The 23,198-nt window shown below is 38.9% G+C and overlaps 1 protein-coding gene across 1 annotated transcript in view; it reads left to right on the top strand.

Moving 5' to 3' along the window:
• The first annotated feature begins 284 nt into the window (after positions 1 to 284).
• The window catches only part of timeout (circadian regulator timeout), a 37,549-nt gene continuing 14,635 nt past the window's right edge, over positions 285 to 23,198 (top strand). Inside the window, exons 1-14 of the mRNA XM_034973789.2 lie at positions 285 to 718; positions 1,344 to 1,527; positions 1,892 to 2,026; positions 2,578 to 2,834; positions 3,654 to 3,851; positions 5,283 to 5,465; positions 6,112 to 6,399; positions 7,542 to 7,666; positions 9,234 to 9,384; positions 11,928 to 12,008; positions 12,474 to 12,583; positions 14,942 to 14,989; positions 16,081 to 16,153; positions 19,761 to 19,959. Of these exons, the coding sequence (XP_034829680.1) occupies positions 465 to 718; positions 1,344 to 1,527; positions 1,892 to 2,026; positions 2,578 to 2,834; positions 3,654 to 3,851; positions 5,283 to 5,465; positions 6,112 to 6,399; positions 7,542 to 7,666; positions 9,234 to 9,384; positions 11,928 to 12,008; positions 12,474 to 12,583; positions 14,942 to 14,989; positions 16,081 to 16,153; positions 19,761 to 19,959 (2,286 nt within the window). The 5' untranslated portion in view covers positions 285 to 464. The remainder of the gene's footprint in view (positions 719 to 1,343; positions 1,528 to 1,891; positions 2,027 to 2,577; positions 2,835 to 3,653; positions 3,852 to 5,282; positions 5,466 to 6,111; positions 6,400 to 7,541; positions 7,667 to 9,233; positions 9,385 to 11,927; positions 12,009 to 12,473; positions 12,584 to 14,941; positions 14,990 to 16,080; positions 16,154 to 19,760; positions 19,960 to 23,198) is intronic.

Genomic DNA, 23,198 nt, shown 5'->3' with positions numbered 1-23,198 from the left:
GATGTGGCCTAAGATAATGGGACGCTTAGGTACATTACAACGACCTCCTTATCTAAAGGCAGTATGTATATTAATACCATAACAAACCAAATTCCCTTACTAACTGCTACTTACTAACTGTTAGTTATTATTTAGAGAAAAACCTTGGATGAATGCTCTCTATGAGAAAAACAATATTTGTATTTTTAGTTTTCACAGATGGCCGAATGGGATCTTTGCCTCCAAAGATGAATACAAATTAAAAAAAAGTTTTCGCGGGCTTTAACTTGTCAATGTATTATGTCATGTATAAAAGTTTTACGTCAAAACTTCAAAACTTAAAAATTCTACGAAAAATTATTTTAAAGATTCTAAATGATTTTATTGAGGAATAATTCTAAATTACCTACATACCTAACTAATTCTTTAAAACCGATTACGTATCAACCTAGTGATGTGAAGTGATAGACAAGTTTAAAGTGACCATGAGCTCCTTACTTTCCGCAGAACTTTCAGCGACTTGCAATGCACTAGGAACCTTCAATAAAAAGACCAGGAAGTATTTGATAGACGATTTTACGCTCAACACAGTTAAAGACCTGATAAGGTACTTGAGACGCGATGGCGAAGACCACGAGATTCGAAGGCATTTCGGGCAAACTAAAGTGCTACAGACAGATTTGCTACCCATGTTGATTGACCATTGGGAAAAAGACGAACTGTTTGATGTTACACTCAGGTAAGTTTTAACCTCTGTTTAGGAGACTGTTAAGTAAACGGAAGTTTGAGGGAAGTAGAAGAGGAATTTGAATAGTATTTTGAAAAGTCCATTTCCATTTTACTTAGGAATTTCTAGTTACATTTATATTGTAGCTAATTCTTTTGTACACAATCTCTAAACTAAAAGTCATAATTAAGTATATATATATTGCTATTCCTTTTTTTAGTCTTTATTATTAGCTGGGGCTTTATTGATACTATCCCTTTCATAATGCTCTCTGAGGAAAAAGATAGCATTCCATTTAGACCTTAGTATAAGATACAGATTGTGACTAATTCTGTTGTACACCAATCTTTAAACTAAACTAAAATGATGGGGCTAAATCTATTGCTATCCCTTTCATAATGTCGCCAACGTAAAAGGATAGCACTAGATTTAAACCTGTCATTTAGTTTAGAGATTACTTACTAATATAATAAGTACTAAGAGTAATAAGTAGTAAGAGAGTACTTATTAATATAATAAGGCACTTGTGCTTGTATTGAGATTGTACCTAATAGAATAAGGCATATTAAATTATTATTTAAATACTTTAATCAGCAGAATAAGTAATACCTGTTAGTAAGTAACTAACAATTTTCAGACTGATTGTGAATCTGACAAATCCAGCTCTCCTGTTATATAGAGAGGAAGTGCCAGTAGAGAGGTCAGCTCGACACAATTATTTACAGATTTTGTCACATCTGCAGTCATACAAGGAGGAAGCTTTCACTAAAGTTGAAACCTGGCAGGTGTTTGCTAAGAAATTGGCTAAGATACTAGAAATTGTGAGTAATTGGTTACTGTATAATATACTAGATGATGCCCAGGACTTCGTTCGAATGAATTTAGGTTTTTAAAAATACTGTGGGAACTCTTTGATTTTCCGTGATAAAAAGTAGCCTATGGACTTCCTCGGGATGCAAGCTATCTCTGTACTATATTTCGTCAAAATCGGTTGAACGGATGGGCCGTGAAAGGCTAGCAGACAGACAGACACACTTTCGCATTTATAATATTAGTATGGAAGTATGGATATACACATGAGCTCAAAAAGGCTTCACTTTGATAGAAAAAATGATAAAAAAACAATACTATACTAACAATACTAATGCGTTTTGAGCATTGAAGTATCAAATTGATTCATCGTAGGACTGGTCAGAAAGAGATGAAGACACTGGGCTGATCATAGAAAGGATTCTGATATTGATCAGAAATGCTTTACATGTGCCTGCTGATCTTGACAAAGAGAGGCGACCTGAAAACGACGCCAGCATACATGATCAGGTTTGTGAATCGTATTTTTAACCTTGGAAAGATCAGCGTCATTATCGGCTGATAGTATGTCCACTGCTGGACAAAGGTCTCTTGTAGCCTCACGCCACTCGTTTGATGTTGTCTGTCCACCTAGTAAGCGTCTTCCAACGCTGCGCTTTTCTGTGCAAAGTCACCATGCTAGCACCTTGGGACACAAACATCTATCGATTTTTCGACAGAAAAATTAAAGGAATTTCGTGAATTGTACTCCTTGTTAAGTCACAATGTTAAAACAATAATGTAATAAATAGTGTATAACATATTAGTTAATATTTACAATTATTATTTATCTACAGTACGCGGCAGAAAGTAATGTACATCAGCCTTTAGAATGACATTTCAGCTTTGTAGAGTGTTGTCTCTGTCACTCATACATATATGATTTCTTGTCTGGCTCAACGACAGAGACAGTGCTCTATAAATCTGCTATCTACTTCTAAAGGTCGATGTACATTAATTTCTGCCACATACTGTATTTATTTTAATATTTTTTTTAATTGATTGCAATATCATTTTTGTAGGTACTCTGGGCTCTAAACCAAGCAGGAATCTTGGACATAATCCTATATATGTCATCAGAAAACGAGAAGCAGTATTTTATGCATATCTTAGAAATTATATCTCATTTATTGAGGGAACAAAATCCAACAAGTTTGGCTGATGCAGCTTTGCAGAGAAGTGTGGATGAGAAGCTAAGAGATGATCAGGAACTACTTATGATGAGGATGACTGAGAGTAAGGAGAGGTTGAATAAGGTCAAACAGTATTCTGCTACCAGGTAAGGGAATTTGCCATTTATAATAAGGACTTGACTGAGATCTTACCTGCTGGTAAGTTGACAATTTATTTTAAGATGGAAGCATGCCAAAACACAAATTATTCAGACCCATGCCCCTAATCGATCTATGCATGCTGCATACTGGAAATCTAAATCACCTATTTTACATAGCTTCCCATGAACATTATTGACCAGACCTGAGAAAATTTAACAATAATAAATTCGAAATTGCACCTTATCTGTTGACAATGCCGATTCATCGAAGAGAAGGCATATCACTACCCATATTATGAATGCGAAAGTGTGTTGGGTTTTTGATTTATTGGTTTGTAGGTTGAGCGTTGACCTTAAATCATGTGGCAACGGAGGCGATCACAATAGATTGGAGACGGTTGAAGTGATACAGGGTATTCAAGACCCTGCATAGCCCCAAAGTATAAGAAGAAGAAGATAGGTGGAAATTCTTAGACGTGATTTTTTGTATAGAACTCAAAGACCTAAGGAGTGACATAGGCTACTTTTTAACCCTAAAAATCAAAAAGTTCCCATGGAATTTTTAAAAACCTAGATCCACGCGGCATCAGCTAGTATTAGATATTATATAGCCAAGACACATGGAGTTTTGCCCACGGGGGAAGTTGCCTCTAAATCTAAATTCCATGCAACCTATCTGCTCATAGTACACTGATTGCTTGCATGATAAGTAGCAAAAAAATTGCACCTGCCTGGAGTCAGATCCAGAAACCACAGAAGACCAATAATATTGCTTCCTTGCAATATGGTTATTGGTCTTCAAATACATACTTAGAATTGTTTTAGGCACTCTCGTTTCGGAGGTACGTATGTGGTGCAGAATATGAAATCCATATCAGAAAATGAGATCATCAGCCTGAAGCCACTCAACAAAATATCCAACTTAGATTTTAACGGCAGCAAGAAATCTAAGCTGGTCAGACCAAAGAACAGGAGACCTGTTGAGAGTGGATTCTTGGAACGAAGATCTGCTTTTGCTATTAGGTAACAAACACATTGAAACGTTTTGCGCCACCTTTCCTCATACGCGGCTAAGGTTTGGAGTACTCTTCCGCGATCTGTGTTTCCTACCAATTTCCTGGGAAAATTTATCCTGGGTATCTTTAAAACAATACTGAATACTGAATAGACATCTTCTAGGTATACACATCGTATCTTAGGCCAAATCATTACTTTCCGTCAGATTTAATTGTGCTCAAGCGTGTGCCTAAAATTAATAATAATAAAAAAACTTAAGTCCATAACTAAAAAAAAAATAACTGTGCTACAACTGAGTCTTAAAGGATTTAAGTTTTTTTTGTAAATAACACCCTTGAGAGTTTGATGTAGGAGGAAAAGGCCTTACATTCGTTCTAAATCCTACGTTTACGAAAAAGCCACCGGCCGGCGTCGGTTACGGCTAGACTGCTTACGAAAATTACTTTTTTCTTTTACATATCTAAGATGGCCAAGGTTTATTTTAAAGTGATCGTTATGGGTGTCCTCTTCGATATTTTTCGCAGTCCTGATTACAAAAACGCCCATAAATCCAAGATGGCTAATACATATAATAAAACACATGAGCGTTTTATGAATATACCTACATCTAACAAGTTTAATTTTCATACACATGATGATACATGCAAACATTTTAACTATTTGCGTTAATTTTTTCGGGATTTAGTAAAAAAACATGGGTAACCCTTTTTCGCACTTACGCCCAGCCAGAATTTTGAATGCGGTTAAAAGCGAAACCGCACTAAAACAAAAAGTAACTTTAATGGTTTAGTCATAAAAGTAACTTTTTAGATAAGGATAAAGATTTACGAGTCGTATATTGTTTTAGTGTCGTATTGGGATCGGACTAAAGCTAGAGACACATCAGTGCGTTGTGGTGTGTTACATTGCAATACAATATGGCGTGACAATCTGACCAATTGGAGCGCGCCTCAATAGGCATAGCGTCTCTTTTTTCTTTACAGACCAACAGATAGACAGACAGCAAAGTGATCCTATAAGGGTTCCGTTTTTCGACTTCGAACGTTTACTGCATTAAGTGCATTACTGCACACCATAACACAGTAATGTGTTTACACCTTAAGGTGCTGATAAACTTGAGCATTCACTTGTAACAGAACATCGAGCATTCGCCGTTTTTATTTTTGTCGAACTGAACAACGAGCCGAGCCAAGCATAGAGCCAAATATTGCTACGAACATCTTGAGCATTCTAGCGAATGCTCGTCTATTCTTCATGAAGATATCAGACTTGACGGTCGCGTGTGCTCGCTAGAATGCTCGCCAGAACGCTCGATAGAATGCTCGCTAAAATGTTCTCGTATTTTTCTGTGATGTTACATTCGCACGAATGCTCATTACAAATGAATGCTCAAGTTTATCAGCACCTTTAATGCACAAGAGCCTTAAATTGTTACAGATTATTCCTAAAAGAGTTTTGCATAGAGTTTTTGAACACGTCATATAACCCGTTGATGCATTACGTAAAAGATGTGTTAATGCGAGCGAAGGCGCAACAAAACGACGAGTCTTACTACTTGTGGGCTATGAAGTTCTTTATGGAGTTCAATAGAGGACACAACTTCCAAGTTGGATTAGTAAGGTAAATCTTATTTTTTACCTTGCTAGTTGCGCCTTGTTTTATTATGTTGTTGCAATAAGAATAACATAAATTGCGATTGTAATAATGATTGATGTAGGTTGGAATCTATCTACTAGATAACAGTCATTTAGTTAAGGATTCTAAAGTTTTGTACACACAGTGAACAAAAGTCACTTTTGTGCTTGTTTTGTGTTTTTTCTGTGAGTGAACAAAAGTCACTTTTGTTGAAAAAAGTGTTTTGCATTTAGAACTCTTGCGAATTGGTATTTCTAATTTCATGGGTCATGGCTCAAAAATGGTGGACATACATTTTTAGAAAAATGGACCTATATAATATTATTGTTGTAATTTTCGATGTGGCAATGTTGATAACGAAAATGGTAGGTATAGTCTGCAACAGGTTGAGATGGCAATCGGGGTATGAGGCGGGGGGACGCCCCACACACCCGCACGTCACCCGCGCTTGCCCGCACCGGGACTGTGTGGATGTGCTGGGCATTCCCTCCCCGATTGCCATCTCGAGCTTTCGCGTACTATACTTATACACTTTCAAATCCAAAATGGCGCATTTAGGTATATTACATTGAAATATGTAATCTTTAACTTCACTTCTTTCTTGTGTACACATTGGATACCTTTTTTTTAGCGAAACGATGTCCGTACCAATGTTTCATTACGTACAACAGCAGTTGGAAAAATACTACGATATGATTAAAATCGAGAAGAAAAAATTCCCACCCTGGGTCCGAAGACTGCATCTGTCGCTCAGAGCCTACAAGGAGTTGCTCAATACTCTGCTATCCATGGACAAGAGTGCTGATGATTCAGTCAAGGAGTCGGCAAAAGTATTAAAGAGTAATATATTCTATGTTTTGGAGTATAGAGAGTTTATACTGTCCATTTTCTTGAATTACGATGAGAATAAGATGCCGAGGTTAGATAATATTTTGTATGTTTTTTTTTTTTTAATCAGATACAAGTTAGCCCTTGACTGCAATCTCACCTGGTGGTAAGTGATGATGCAGTCTAAGATGATCGCGGGCTAACCTGGAAGGGGTATGGCAGTTTTTATTAAACCCATACCCCTTTGGTTTCTACACGGCATCGTACCGGAACGCTAAATCGCTTGGCGGCACGGCTTTGCCGGTAGGGTGGTAACTAGCCACGGCCGAAGCCTCCCACCAGACCAGACCAGAAATTTAGAAATTATAAAATTCCAAACCCCTGCCAGGAATCGAACCCGGGACCTCCCACTATTAAGACCACAGCGCTCACCACTGCGCCAGGGAGGTCGTCAATGTTAAATCTTAAGGGATGATTTATGCCAACACGTGGCGGGTGCAAGCCTTGCCACGTACGAGGCGCAGACGAGGCACGGATTCAAAACATCAGGAATATTTTATATGAAGCAGTTCATGCTTCACCATGTGGCGTCCGTGCACGGCACGGCCCGCGCCCGCCACGTGTTGGCACAAATCATCCCTAAAACAATGTCCCTTTGACCGAATTTAGTCCACGGCGCTGCGGTCAATGGGGATCCACACTGCCAATTTATCCCGACAGGTGGCGCATAAGCGAACCGGCCATAGAGGTAGCAATTTTGTGGAACAGGCTATAGAGCTGTCAAACGCCATAGTTAAAAAATATCCATACTAATATTATAAATGCGAAAGTGTGTCTGTCTGTCTGTCTGCTAGCTTTTCACGGCTCAACCGTTCAACCGATTTTGATGAAATTTGGTACAGAGTTAGCTTATATCCCGGGGAAGGACATAGGCTACTTTTCATCCCGAAAAATTGATGAGTTCCCACGGGATTTTTAAAAACCTAAATCCACGCGTACGAAGTCGCGGGCATAAGCTAGTTGTCATATAAACATGAAACTAGTAAGAGAAACTATGAAGATGACAGATTACATTGGTTATAGTAAAAAAAAAAAAAAATTGTGCATAGCATTTGTGGCTCCCTCCGAGATCAGTTTTGCCTGTGGATCTTTCAACAAGACACACAGATCCTTTAATCCCTCACTCTTATATATGTCGATACCTAAACAACAAATGAAACCCATTATTTTTAGGTCATACTTAGTTGATTTAATAGAAACCATACATCTGTTCCTGAAGATGTTGGAGTATTATTGCAAAAAAACGGGACTCATGGTACAAAAGAAAGTACGCAGAAAGGCTAAGACGAAAAGCAAGAGTAAGTTCACTTCTATAATAAATTTTTTGTTGATCTTTGACATATTATATCTATATTTTACTGATACGAACCAAGGTCTGGAACGCGCATCTGGTTTCCGTGTTTCCTGCCACGTATAACTTACAGTACGTGGCAGAAAATAATGTACATCTACCTTTAGAATGAGGTTTCGGATTTGTAGAGCGTTGTCTCAGTCACTCATACCTATGTGAGGTTTTGTCGTTCTTAACGATAGAGACAATGCTCTACAAAACCGCTATTTACAACCTCTCGCACTGCCAAGGGTCACTCGTAGAGATCTCTCATAGAGATAAGTGCTATCCACTTTTGTTCTCTTTTTGTCTTTACTGTAAACGTTTTTGGTACAAATAAAAATTTAAATAAATAAATTATTTTCTGCCGTGTACTGTAAGTACCTTTAGGGCAAGAGTGAATAAGTATTTTTTAAGCAAGCGCGCTCTAACTTAGACCTCATCATGGGTTTCTTTAAGGCATGATTGTCGTCAAACGCAAGCCTTTCCTATAGTAAACAAATTGTTGCGAGGATTTAAAAAAAGTATTTTTACTAAGTGAGTACGTAGAAACTAGAAAGCTTACAGTTATCTAGTAGTAATTAATCCCACACATTCAACCCTCAGGCAACTCAACGCCTGTACGATCAAATTGCTCGGTATTATAACGGTAGGTACCTAATCGTTTTCTGCATTTAATAGGAGTCGATAAATTCCTGACCACTGCTAATTGCGGTCGCACTATCTTCGAGAGGAAATATCATCGGTCTAGAAAATAATAGAAAAAACTAAAATAATAAACTAAAACTACTCTTAATAAACGTTGAAATATTATAGTAAAACTAGCTGATATACCCGCGACTTCGTCCGCGTGGAATTAGGTTTTTTAAAAATCCCGTGGAAACTCTTTGATTTTCCGGGATAAAAAGTAGCCTATGTCACTTTCCAGGTCTTTATCTATACCCATGCAAAAAATCACGTCAATCCGTTGTACCGTTGTGACGTGATTGAAGGACAAACCAACAAACATACACACTTTCGCATGAAAGTAAATATATAATATATCTGAAAGTAAATGTTTATCATATCATATCAGTATTTGCCATATTGAATTTGTCTTGACGTCAATATAACGTATACTATAGTTCATAATACTCATCGCGAACACGAAGGTAATGCAACCAGCAAATTGGACAATAAAAATCTTATGGTAGCTTGGATATCATAAGGGAACCAATAACCGATAGGTACACAGTCTACTACTAAACGCAAGGCTTCAAGGCTACATATTACAACATACCTACCTAGTCTTCATTCCATGGACAAGTAATACGAAACTGTCTGCTTCGAACCGCTAGAACATGAATTGCCCTTCCGGTGCCCGTTTTTTTCTTCCACTTTTAAGATACAATTCAGACCTTCAAATTAAAAGGGATTCAGCACTTGTAAATAACCAAAAGCTGATCTATAAATTAAAAAGATCACTAAACCTTCCCATAACCCTCTGATGTGCCCATCGACCAACAGGAGTGAATGACTCGTTCTCTCGTCAACAGAACAGAAGCCTCGTGCCGCCAAGCCCGCTGCAGCAGAGGTCGCGCCGTGGGAGGAGGTGCGCCCGCAAGTGGCGGTCGTGCTGAGCGCGGGCGTCGAGCACTGCCCACCTCCCTTCGACGCGGCCTCCGATGTGCCCATCGACCAACAGAAGTGAGTGACTGGTTCTTTCGTCAACAGAACAGAAGCCTCGTTCCGTCAAGCCCGCTGCAGCAGAAGTCGCGTCGTGGGAGGAGGTGCGCCCGCAAGTGGCGGTCGTGCTGAGCGCGGGCGTCAAGCACTGCCCGCCTCCCTTTGACGCGGCCTCCGATGTGCCCATCGACCAACAGAAGTGAGTGACTGTTTCTCTCGTCAACAGAACAGAAGCCTCGTTCCGTCAAGCCCGCTGCAGCAGAAGTCGCGTCGTGGGAGGAGGTGCGCCCGCAAGTGGCGGTCGTGCTGAGCGCGGGCGTCGAGCACTGCCCACCTCCCTTCGACGCGGCCTCCGATGTGCCCATCGACCAACAGAAGTGAGTGACTGTTTCTCTCGTCAACAGAACAGAAGCCTCGTTCCGTCAAGCCCGCTGCAGCAGAAGTCGCGTCGTGGGAGGAGGTGCGCCCGCAAGTGGCGGTCGTGCTGAGCGCGGGCGTCGAGCACTGCCCACCTCCCTTCGACGCGGCCTCCGATGTGCCCATCGACCAACAGAAGTGAGTGACTGTTTCTCTCGTCAACAGAACAGAAGCCTCGTTCCGTCAAGCCCGCTGCAGCAGAAGTCGCGTCGTGGGAGGAGGTGCGCCCGCAAGTGGCGGCCGTGCTGAGCGCGGGCGTCAAGCACTGCCCGCCTCCCTTTGACGCGGCCTCCGATGTGCCCATCGACCAACAGAAGTGAGTAACTGGTCCTCGCGTTAACAGGCAGACAAGGCAGGCAGAAACTTCGTGCCGCCAAGCCCGCTGCAGCAGAGCTGCACTTGCACTACTACAAATAAACATTCTAAAATAATTTTATAATCTTTTTACTGTTGTTATATTACCATAAAAGTTGGCGACAAATATGGCGATGTTATTGACCAAATTATTATGTCAGTAAAAGCGGGTTCGGCGCCAATTTACTGAATCTCTAGAATCCATTTTACGGTCCAGTAATTTGAAACTTTGTTGGACCCCAACCTTTGATAATAATGTATACAGTCACCTTTACGACAAATTTTTCCTAAAGATGGAACAACCACCTCTCATTTCATTACGGAAATGGTAAGGGGAATCGTTCCCCGGGAATGAATACATTTTGTTGATTAAAAACACTATCCTTGTAAAAGGTTGGTGGTTAAAATGTTCGGTTTGCTAATAATAATTTTAAAAGCCCTTTAAATAAGTCTTCAAGGGTCTTATTGGAATAGGTACTCCATATCCAGCTATTTGGTGTTCGACGTTTTAAAGCATTATGCCTATATGCACACGGCGTATTTTTAACGCCCCGACAACGCACGTTTTACGTTTTTAGAGATAGCGCGCACCACGGTGCGGTGAGTTGCGTTGCGTTTTAAAATTCGTATGGAAATAAATCTGTGAGTGTCCGGTGCACGCACAATGATTAAATCCATCAGTTTGACGACCTCCCTAGCGCAGTGGTAAGCGCGGCTGTGGTCTTATTAGTGGGAGGTCCCGGTTTCGATTCCCGGTAAATGTTGATGTCGAATGTCGATACACCGCCACCGCATCGATAAATAAATATGAATTTGTAAAATGAAAATTTAACTATTTTGTATTTATTTTGTATGTATTTAAAAATTTCCTTGAAGTCTAGGTACACTATCATAAATAGACAACATTTTTGCTTATGTCGCTCTCATCAATAAATAATTTATTAAAAATTGATGGAGCGTCGTTAAAATTCCACTTTTTCCATTGAACCATTTTCCAGCATCAAAGCAAATAGTGTAGATGCCTGGAAGATTTCTCATAAAATCTTACGCTAAAATTTATAACGCTTAAAAGCAGCTTTTAGCTCCACTCCTGTGTCGTCTAGACGTTTAATTTTGATGATAGAATCGAACAAAAGTATCTGAGACCTAAAATCTTCTTAAGATAAATTTTACCATTTCACAAATGGAGTTCAACATACCTTTTATCATTTTGGTAGGTAGTCTGACTCTTTTATATACCTACTGTAGTTTCATATTACAATGTTCTGTTCATATATTATACTAGCTTATGCTCGCGACTTCGTCCGCGTGGACTACACAAATTTCAAACCCCTATTTCACCCCCTTAGGGGTTGAGTTTTCAAAAATCCTTTCTTAGTGGATCCCTACGTCATAATAGCTATGTGCCTGCCAAATTTCAGCCCGTTCCGTCCAGTTGTTTGAGCTGTGCGTTAATAGATCAGTCAGTCAGTCAATCCTTTTATATATTTAAGAGACAAGGAGAAAACATTGTTAGCAGTAGGTATAAGTGAAATTAATTAATCTGTACAGGGGAGAATGCTTTGTTCTGATTGGTGGACTCAAAGGTCACGTAATTAAGACAATGCGGAATGAGGGTACTGAACGGGCGTGGGCCGACTTTTATGCTAAGCAACTGCCTAAGCTTGGCGATCGGGGGTGTCCGGCTATTAGGCGTCTATAAGTGGTGGTCTGTGCACAAACCAAACAAACTGTTACCCAAAAGCATAAATCCTAATCTGTTCCGTCATGGTAAAATGTATTCTTTTTCACAGGGAATACTGCATGAAAAAAATTCAGAAACTAATGCGCGATCACAAATATGAGGACGCAGTGGGTACATTCAGGGCTGCACGGTGAGAATTTTGATTAACATTCGTAAATATTATTTTAAGGTAACATACTATGCTTGTTATGTAATGTTCTCGTTAAAAATATTACGACTTAAATCTAAAAGATTTGATAGATAGTTGGCTAAAAATGCACTAAATTAAAAATATTGTATCTACCAAAGCGCGAAGTGATAATTTTTCCCTCCTTTTAAGTAGATACCAAGCCTTAGACACACATATTATAGAGGCAGACATTCAGAATTGACACTTCACTAAATTAGCTAGCTAGCATAATTTGGTGCAACTGTCAATACGAATAATAGATCGCCCTTTATTAATATGTTTCTACCCTTATTCTAGACTTTTTCAAGCTCCTTTGAAATGTTTAAAATATAGTTTTCTTTGTTTTGAGGTGATGATCTTAAAACTATATAGTTTAAATGCATAGTTCGATTTGTAATTTCCTTAAAACTTTTTCAATCTAATCAGAGAAGTATGGCCGGAGGAAGGTATATTTGGAGTGGACGGTATACCAGAAGACGAAGAACTAGATATGCTTGAAACTATTTATAATACGGATCTGGGAGTCGAAGTAACAGGTAAGAAAATTTACTAGCAACAGAAAATCTACTGAAATTCTGATCCTAAAACAGACACAGGCACTCACGAACACGCTCACTAGCACACACACACACACACACACACTTACAAAAGCACACTACCGTTTTACATATTTGGTTACTAGTTTTTTTTTTTACTAGTTAATTAAGTTTAAATTCAATCACTATGTATAGGAAGGCATTGGGGCCGATTCTCTTGTACACAAACTCTAAACTAAACTAAATTAACAGGTCTTAATCTAGTGCTATCCTTTCCCGCAAGCAACATTATGAAAGGGATAGCAATAGATTTAGACGTGCCATTTTAGTTTAGTTTAGAGATTGTGTACAAGAAAATTAGCCACAGTGGCCCCTAACATAATATGAGATCTTCTAGTTTAGGGGCCAGGACTCCATTTAAGTCAAAATGTAATAATTCAGCAATTAAAAATATTTGATAACATTAACTAACATTTTTTTTAACACAAACACTTTTTTAACTTTCAGTTAGCTATTGTTAGATGTTTTAATAGCTTCCACACTAGTATAACATGTCATAGAACATTTCCTAACATTTCAGATTTGTTTGCTAATAGATGCTTAATACACATAAGTGAAATAGAAATAGTGCACAGAAAAAATATTTGCGAGTATACCCGTGCGAGTGACTGGCAAACTGGCACGCATTTTTATAAATGTGCAAGTGCGGGATTTCCAGCCAAAAATACAAATATGTAAATATGCAAAAATATAAAACACTCTTAAACATTAAAAAAAAATACGAAGAAGAAGAAAAAGAAGAAGAAGCATACGTAATACGTATTCTTTCTACATCAATGCATTTCAGCCAATAGTGTTAGAGTGAAGACCAATTAAGTGAATGCGACCGTCACATTGCACACAAACTAGGGGGTAGGCCCTCGCCTACATTTCAATTACGCTGATTACCTGTTCTGTGATTGCGATAGTATTGAACTTGTGCGTTTGTAACATAGAGCAGAAACAAAGAGGAGTTGGCCTAAGCAACTGTGCACTGTGATTTTCAACTAGGTCCTGACGTCATCACTGTGGGCGGGGCCTTAGTTAGTATGCTGTCTGCGTTCGTCAGGTTCACATATATTGAGACTCGTATTATCGGTGTGTTTTCGCGTTTTTAAGAACAAAAGGATGAAGTGTTGTGTTTTATCGTGTCAAAGTTATTCAGACAGACGTTCTGATGCTATGAATGGTATCACATTTCATATTTTGTAAGTAATTTTATACGTAATTATTAAAATAGTTCTAGAAAATGACATCTAGTGTGAGATAGCTGAACTATGTAGTGACATCAATATATCGATGTTAGGTCGCTAAGCGAGTAGTTTTGCTACTAACCCGCAGATGGAAAATTGAGAAGTGGGCGGCGTTCCACAACCCCTCACCCCGCAAAATGTCACTCGATATTTCATAGGGAAATCTTAATACAACATCTCCTCTTTGTTTCTGCTCTATGGTTTGTAAACAGCATGTAATATTTGCCGTTTCATGCGCCCTAATAAACTCTGCATTCAGGCAGTAGGTAGGTACTATTATATTATGTTCTCAGTGGCGGATTTACAGTGTTGGCCGCCCTAGGCCCCAGGTCATTCAGTAAGTACCAGCCGCCCCCTTCTCTACGCCCATTAATCATGGCCGCAGCCAAGTTTTTTGTTTCTATACAAAAAAAAGTGATAGGGAAATGAGCTCAGCCACAACAAAATTTCATATTAAAGCACCTTTTAAATGATGAAAGTGGAATGAAATGAACTTTGTCACGTTTGGCCGCCCCTAATATCTGGCCGCCCTAGGCGCGGGCCTACTGGGCCTTAGGACAAATTCGCCACTGTATGTTCTGATTCAGGCTAATTAGCCGTATTGATCTAACTTGATGCAGTATTTCGATGTAACGAATCCTAGTAGCCTTATTATAAATGCGAAAGTGTGTTTGTTTGTTGGGTTGTCCTTCAATCACGTCGCAACGGTGCAACGGATTGACGTGATTTTTTGCATGGGTATAGATAAAGACCTGGAGAGTGACTTTTTATCCCGGAAAATGAAAGAGTTCCCACGGGATTTTTAAAAACCTAATTCCACGCGGACGAAGTCGCGGCCATCAGCTAGTAATGATATCCTTTCGTACTGTGAATAATTAGTAGTATTAGGTTTCTACGTCGGCTCACTACTGAGAACGAGTCTCCTCTCAGAATGAGAAGAGTTTGGCTATAGTCCACCACGCTGGCCATGAGCGGATTGGCAGACCCATAGTCCACCACGTTATTAGTAGTACGAGTATGTATTAGAATTTTATACCTCTTGATAAAGAAAATGCTTTTGTTTTAGAAAACGTTACGGATGAGCCACAAGACAACTCCGAATATGATGAAGAAGGTAGGTCCTCTTAAAACAACATGTTTCTGACAGAGCAAAGACGAAAAGGTGACTGACTGACTGACTGACTGGTCTATCGACGCACAGCTCAAACTACTGGACGGATCGGACGTAGGCATCCGCTAAGAAAAGATTTTTCAAATTTCAACCACAAGAGGTAAAGGGGTCTGAAATTTGTGTAGTCCACGCGGACGAAGTCGCGGGAATAAGCTAGTCGGTAATAAAATGCACTATCAAATGAATACGTTTTTCTCTGTGTTAATATTCGTGAAGATATTATGAGTAGTTTGAGTTTCTTTAGTTGGATTTTTTTTACATTTTGATATATGAGTAGTTATGGTACGCGACAGGTCGAGATGGCAATGGGGTGGGGATGCTCCGCACACCCGCACAGCCCCCGCGCTAGCCCGGTGCGGCATAATGCGGGTGTGTGGGGTCTCCCCCCGCCTCGTACCCCGATTGCCATCTCGACCTGTCGAGTACTATACATATTGTATAACCGAATGTAATTTAAAACGAAAAACGGGATTTAAAGGGATTGGAAGGGATAATATTCATTAGTGCGTCACAATGCAGAGCTTGTTAGTGTGACCTGGGCTTTTGGGATGTTTTAGTGATTTAGCGCAAGCAAGACTACACTAGCGACTTGTCGAGCGACCAAAATAACAAATTATTGTATGAAACAGCATAAAGTTAAAAAAAAATATGTATGTGTGGTTGTCATACTCGTATTACCATGTACAGTACGCGGCAGAAAGTATTGTACATCGGCCTTTAGAAAGACATTTCGGCTTTGTAGAGCGTTGTATCTGTCACTCATACCTATATGACGTTTTGTCAGTCTCAACGACAGAGACAACGCTCTACAAATTGGTTATCTCCTTCGATGTACATTACTTTCTGTTGCATCCTGTAGGTATTTTTTGAAATTTTTAATCACACTTATTGTATTGAAGGATTGTTACTTTTTAGTTAAGGAAAAACAAGGAGAATAAAAAAATAAAAAAACCTAAATCCACGCAGCCAAAGTCGCTGGCAAAAGGTACTTTATTTCCTATACAGTATAACTTGAAAGTCTTTAAAACTTTCAGATGAGGAAAACGAAGAAGAAAAATCAACAGCTGTCGTCGAAACAGACTTTGACTTTCAAGACTTTGTCTTGAGGTAAATCGCTGCTTACTTTATGAAGTGAATTAATTATTATTTATTGAACTACAACGTCGTCAGTCCAACGTGTCTGTGGTCGAGATCTAATCTCAAAAAACCGGTCAAGTGCGAGTCGGACACGCAGACGAAGGGTTCCGTAACATCGTACAAGAAATAAAACTTTTTAATTTTTTTAAATTTTCATGGCCATTTTTATTATTTGTTGTTGTAGCGGCAATAGTTTCACATTCTGTGAAATTAAACGAGATACAGCCCCCCTGACAGACAGACGGACCGACGGACAGCTGAGGCTTAGTAATAGGGCCCCGTTGGCATCCATCGGACCCTAAAAAAACCGGGCAAGTGCGAGTCAGACTCGCGCACTGAGGGTCCCGTACTACAGTACTTAACTTAATAGCTTTGGATTTATCGTACAAAATGTTGAAGAAATATGACTGTAGTACGGAACCCTTGGTGTGCGAGTTTGACTCGCACTTGGCCGGTTTTTTATATTATTTGCCGTGATAGATGCCGTAGTAATATGCATTCTGTAAAAAACTGGCTACGTATTACGGCTGTACAGTCTAATGGACGGACGGACAGAGAGCAGAGGTGCCATTTGGCTTTCTTTAGGTACGGAACCCTCAAAACTAAGAATTTAGTATGGCTAGAGTAATATATAGTTTTTCCATTTTATGAAAATGTGTTGATTTTTGGTTGTTTAAAATTATTTTTGTAGAAGTCCGAAAGCGGCGTATTCAAAGGCCTTGCTTGAATCTAGGGCATTGCATTGCATACAGCGGGGCTCCCTTTCAGACTCTGTCATCCACGTTTTGCAAGCGCCTGTTTTTCTGTAGGCTTAGTATAAGATTTTACGTCTCACCAAACGTTGCTAGAATTCGAGAGTCAAACACAATACCGTCAAAGTAAAATGGACCTAAAGATCCTTGAATTAAAGTCAAATATTCAATGCCACTGATTTTAATTTCGCAAAGTTCCCGCTTGGATCGCTAGCTGTAGATATGTAGACAAACTTGAGCTTTAAAACAAGGCTGCTAAGATTCAGTTTACTATAATGCGGCAGATTTTCCACTCTCGAATACTATCAACGTTGGTGAGACATAAAATCTCGTACTAAGCGTACGTAAAAAATATCTGTAGTCTATTATATTATACCACATTAGTACCCTTATTATAAATCCGAAAGTGTTTGTTTGTTGGTTTGTCCTTCAATCACGGAGCAACGGATCGACGTGATTTTTTGCATGGGTAAAGTTAAAGACCTGGAAAGGGACATGCTACTTTTTATCACGGAAAATCAAAGAGTTCCCACGGGATTTTTAAAAAACCTAAACCCACGCGTGCGAAGTCGCGGGCATCAGCTATTTTTAAATAAACTGGATATTGAAAAAAAATTAAATGATTTAAACGTTTGTTAATTATGTCATTTGTACAAAAAGATCATACAGCAATCACACACACACTTCTAACTTTTTTAACATTCAGATACAAGTTAGCCCTTGACTACTATCTCACCTTATGGTAAATGATGATGTAGTCTAAAATGGAAGCTGGCTAACTTGGAAGGGATATGGCTACCCATGATCGGAATGCCAACGACTACGTATGACAAAAATCACTTATAACGATGTTACTAGACGGCGCCACAGGTATCTAAGCTTCAATCGCGCTAAAGAAGTGTTTACCGCGGAAGACTATAATATATTATACTATACATATATACCTATTATATAATATATATAATATTTATATTATATCTGTTATTATATATTATATATATTTGTAGGCTTGCCGCCATTTAATTGTAAAGACTTTGCTCATTGAACATCGCGTCATCGTCCCCACCGTCATTGTGAGATTATAAAATGAGATGCGCAGTGTGTCTCGAGACATTATTTGTTTGGCTTTGGCCAGAGTCGCTTCTCAGTGGATACTATGTGTGTCGTACTGTAGGTTTTATTATTATCATTGTCGTTGTGACCTAATGTGGTTTCAGTTGTTTGAGGTTATACTACTAGGTTGTGAAAGGTTGCTGTGAGTGTGTTTTGGCGATCTAGACAGGTTGTTTATCGGGTGAGTCCTTTTGTATCGTTCCAATTTGTATTAGACAAACGTGATAGTTGTAGTTGATGTTAATTGAACTAATTCTGGTGTGCTAGGTTAGCTGGTTGGTCTGGGGCCGGTATGGGGACATGGTGGAGCCGGTCGCTAGGTAGGGTTAGGTTTAGCTACGTTACGTTACGCTAGTGGTTTTCACGTGTGATAAGTGACTATTAAAATGATTGTAATTGAAATTACTACCTTCTGATGTCGGCCATCCCCCTTGTTCTCCGACATCAGAAGTGGGATACACGATCTATGCCTACATTTTTGAAAATTATTCACACACTAACTTCGATTAAAAAAAAAAGGGTTTGTCTAAAAGGCGAGGTGGCCATTTAGATGATAAAAGGCGAGGTGGCCATTTAGATGATAAAAGGCGAGGTGGTCATTTAGATGATAAACGGCGAGGTGGCTGTTTTGATGAGAAAAAGTTATGCGAAAAGTGTTCAATGACGATTAGTAGTTAGTCAGGATGGGCGAGCGGTAAAATGATTTTGTGGTTATGGTTTTGTCCTCACATACTTTGTAATACTTGGCGTACGAGGACGTACGCATGTCAGAATGGCCGTGTAGGCTTGCCGCCATTTAATTGTAAAGACTTTGCTCATTGAACATCGCGTCATCGTCCCCACCGTCATTGTGAGATTATAAAATGAGATGCGCAGTGTGTCTCGAGACATTATTTGTTTGGCTTTGGCCAGAGTCGCTTCTCAGTGGATACTATGTGTGTCGTACTGTAGGTTTTATTATTATCATTGTCGTTGTGACCTAATGTGGTTTCAGTTGTTTGAGGTTATACTACTAAGTTGTGAAAGGTTGCTGTGAGTGTGTTTTGGCGATCTAGACAGGTTGTTTATCGGGTGAGTCCTTTTGTATCGTTCCAATTTGTATTAGACAAACGTGATAGTTGTAGTTGATGTTAATTGAACTAATTCTGGTGTGCTAGGTTAGCTGGTTGGTCTGGGGCCGGTATGGGGACATGGTGGAGCCGGTCGCTAGGTAGGGTTAGGTTTAGCTACGTTACGTTACGCTAGTGGTTTTCACGTGTGATAAGTGACTATTAAAATGATTGTAATTGAAATTACTACCTTCTGATGTCGGCCATCCCCCTTGTTCTCCGACATATTATTATATATTATAGCTGGTCCGACAGTCGTATCTTAAGATACGACTGTCGGACCAGCTGGGCCGAACTGCCTGAGGAGAAAGATGTTCCTATGTTACGAATGCGCCTAAAATTTCACAATACATTATTTACATAAGATTTACTTGAATCCAAAGCCCTGAATAAAGTTATGAGACCTTATAAAATAAAATTGTTAAAATAGTTTTTTAATGTCCGTCCCTTTTATACATTTTAAAACATTTTCTGCCCCTGACATTTCCATAGCTGAGTTCCGTTTATCTGGTTTTTTCACTAAAACAAGCCCCAAAAACCAAAAACACATTCATAAGCCTTAGTTGAATCTAGAGCACAGTATAAAACGAGGTACCCTTACAGGTTCTGTCATCCGCGGGTCGTGAGCGCCTGTATTTGTCTCTTGGAGCGTTACGACAAAAACCTGCCTTACACGAACCACTGTATCGTGAAGATGCTTCATAGAATAGCGTGGGACTGCAACCGGCCAGTCATGATGTTTCAAGCGACCCTGTTTTTGATCTTTCAAAGGATTCTACACAATCCCGTGCCGCATTTGAAGGTAAACCCATGTTTTTTATTACTGTTTTCAAATATTCGATGTTACGGCCGGCTTCTAGATAAAATTCAACTTTTATGAACTGATTTTGATGAACGTGATGCGAAGTTTAATAGACAACCCATTCTATTACTTTACTGCAGACAATTGGCGTCGATTCTGATGTCCTTCTCTAAACTAAATTTAGAGTATCTGCATCTTTTCATAATATTGCTAAAAAAGTACAGAAAATGAATTTAAAATTCAGACTAAATTTTACTGCACTCTACAAATTTAAGCAATAGGCTCACGGCTACCACTTAAAGTCACGAGGTTTGAAAGTTCTAAATTAAATTAGGTTTGTGCACTCTTTTCTTTTGACAGTTCTAAATTACATTAGGATTGTGTGCCCTTTTCTTTTGACAGTTCTAAATTAAATTAGGTTTGTGTGCCCTTTTCTTTTGAAAGTTCTAAATTAAATTAGGTTTGTGTCTACCCTTTTCTTTTGACAGTTCTAAATTAAATTAGGTTTGTGTACCCTTTTCTTTTGACAGTTCTAAATTAAATTAAGTTTGTGTACCATTTTCTTTTGACAGTTCTAAATTAAATTAGGTTTGTGTACCCTTTTCTTCTGACAGTTCTAAATTAAATTAGGTAGGTTTGTCTACCCTTTTCTTATTACATTCGTAAGAAAAAGATGTGAATACTCAAAAAATTTGTTGCGATCAGAATCATGTCTATTTACTACTAGCGACCCACCCTGGCTTAGCCCCATCGTAACACATCAAATTACCACTAAACTATGATTAAATCTAAAACAAATATCATCATAGTTCAAAGCCGTTCTTTGTTGGTCATTTAAATATTTAGATATCGCTGTTAATATTGTTCGTAAAACGGTTTTGTTTCAACTTTGCTTTTATAGCTAATGGAATGTTTTACGACGTCGTATTTTATTTGTATAGTAAAGTAGAGAGAGAGCCAGCGCGTGCCAGACCTTCCTTATTTTATAAAAGCTGAAAGTTTCTCTGCGTATTGTCCCCAACACTGGGAGGAACGTTTTATTTGGATTTGGGAGGCTTTGGGAGCTAACTGGTAATAAAGGTTTAAAAAATATTACGTCAAAGTATAAAGTCAATTTTTTTATATTAAACTTAATGTTGTGGGAACTCCAGCCAGGCACCCTTAAACGTTAATAATTTATTAAACTTTAAAAGTGTCTGGCAGAGGGTTGCCACCATACTAAGTGTCTGGCAATGCATGACGTAATTTCTAACACTATTCTGAAGAAGAAAAAAATAGACTTTATACTTTGACGTAAGATATTTTACACCTTTATTACTCAAAATTATCTCCCAAAGCTGCCATGATCCAAAGAAACGTTCCTTCCCGTGTTGGGGACAGTATGCAGAGAAACTTTCAGCTTTTATAAAATAAGGAACGTACTAGCTCTTAGGCTATAGTGATGGAGTTGCGGACGAACGTAGATAAAAGCTTTATATATTGGCAAAGCACATTTAATAAAGTCAATATACAAAGCACTCAATTTTCATATAGGGGAAGGAATTGCAATATCGTTCACTTAACTAGATTAAAGAAAAAACTTGGCATCGTGATTCAAAATCACTTTTGTTTTCTAATCAGTACCCCTATTATAAATGTGGACGTGTGTTTGTTTGTTGGTTTGTCCTTCAATCACGTCGCAACGGAGCAACGAATCGACGTGATTTTTTGTGTAGTTTAAGACATGGACTTACTTATCACGGAAATTCAACGAGTTCCCCCCGGATTTTAAAAACCTAAATCCACACGAACGAAGTCGCGGGCATCAGCTAAGTGAATAATAATATTCATAAATGTTGTCGGATTAAAGCCCTTTACCTACATAAACAGTAGGTTTCCTATTACCTTTTGCCCGCAACTTCGACCGCGTGGAGTTAGGTTCTTTAAATAGCTTGTAGGAAGAGTTTTTTGGGTTAAAAAGTAGCTTACATAACTCCTTGCATCTATCTATCTGCCTGAAAAAGTCCAATCAAAATCGTTTCAGCCGTTTCGAAGATTAGCCCAGATCAACAGACACAAAAAAATGGGTATTTGCCTTTTCATAACTCGTAAAATAAGGTAGGTCTGTATATTTTATGAACTTTTCCTCTATTCTCGTAAAATAATATGATGAGATTCACTCCAGAATAGTAAATAAACCGTCGCGTCTCCTTGCATACAAATCTCCTAACCAAATTATCGAGATCCGCATTTCCCTTCAACCATCTATATTTAAAAGATCAAATTATCATGGTAATACAGAACACTAACACCCAGTAAAACACTTAGGTTAGGTCCTTTCTTAGGCCCTTCATACATTGCGATACTCGCAAGAGACGATACCGCAGTCGCATGCCAGTAGAATACATGTTCGCTATTCGAGTTTCGTACATTATGCTACTGAGAATCGTAATGTAAGAAGGGCCTTACATTACGATACTTACAGACGACTATTATCCTACGCGAATCTCGAAGATTAGTCTCCGAGGAGTATATCAACACAATTATATTATGGTGATTCGCACACTTCGCTGTCGGTATCCGACGCGTCTACTACTAGTCGTGTCGATCGCCCGTGACGTGCGTCACGTCTCATACGAATCTTAGCAAATAGCGGCGGAAAAGTATTGACTTCTGTTCAAGAAATAAAATAATTATTTGTTTTAGTAGCATAATGTACAAACCTCGAGTAGCGAACATGTGTTATATTGGCATGCGACAGGTATTGTCTTTTGCGAGTATCGTAACGTGTTAAGGGCCTTATTACTAAAACCCCGCCTATTACCGCTTTATCCACATAAGACAGGAAAATGTGCAAAGGGGAAGAAATTGCAGATGAACAGTCTAGCCAATTGGCACATCGGCGGAAATGGAACAAATCCGATGTGGTGTAAATCCAATGTAGGTACACAGTTTATGACGGTTTGTACGTTACAGGGATGTATCTACTGGTATTTTGTAGGTTTATAATGTATAACAGAACTAGCTGATGCTTGCGACTTCGTCCGCGTGGATTTAAGTTTTGAAAATCCCGTGAGAACTCTTTGATTTTCCGGGATAAAATGTAGCCTATGTTACTCTCCAGCTCTTCTATATCCATGCAAAAATCACGCAAAACTGCATGATGGGATTATATATCCAAAAAAATGTAGTATGAGTGTAATATTAGGTATTACTTATCTACATATTTTTATTTTTGCTAAGGAAAGTTATCGCCATTC

This window comes from Maniola hyperantus, chromosome 12 (genome assembly GCF_902806685.2).
Source record: "Maniola hyperantus chromosome 12, iAphHyp1.2, whole genome shotgun sequence".
Taxonomy (NCBI): Eukaryota; Metazoa; Arthropoda; class Insecta; order Lepidoptera; family Nymphalidae; genus Maniola; species Maniola hyperantus.
This window is presented reverse-complemented; position numbering and strand designations above follow the sequence as displayed.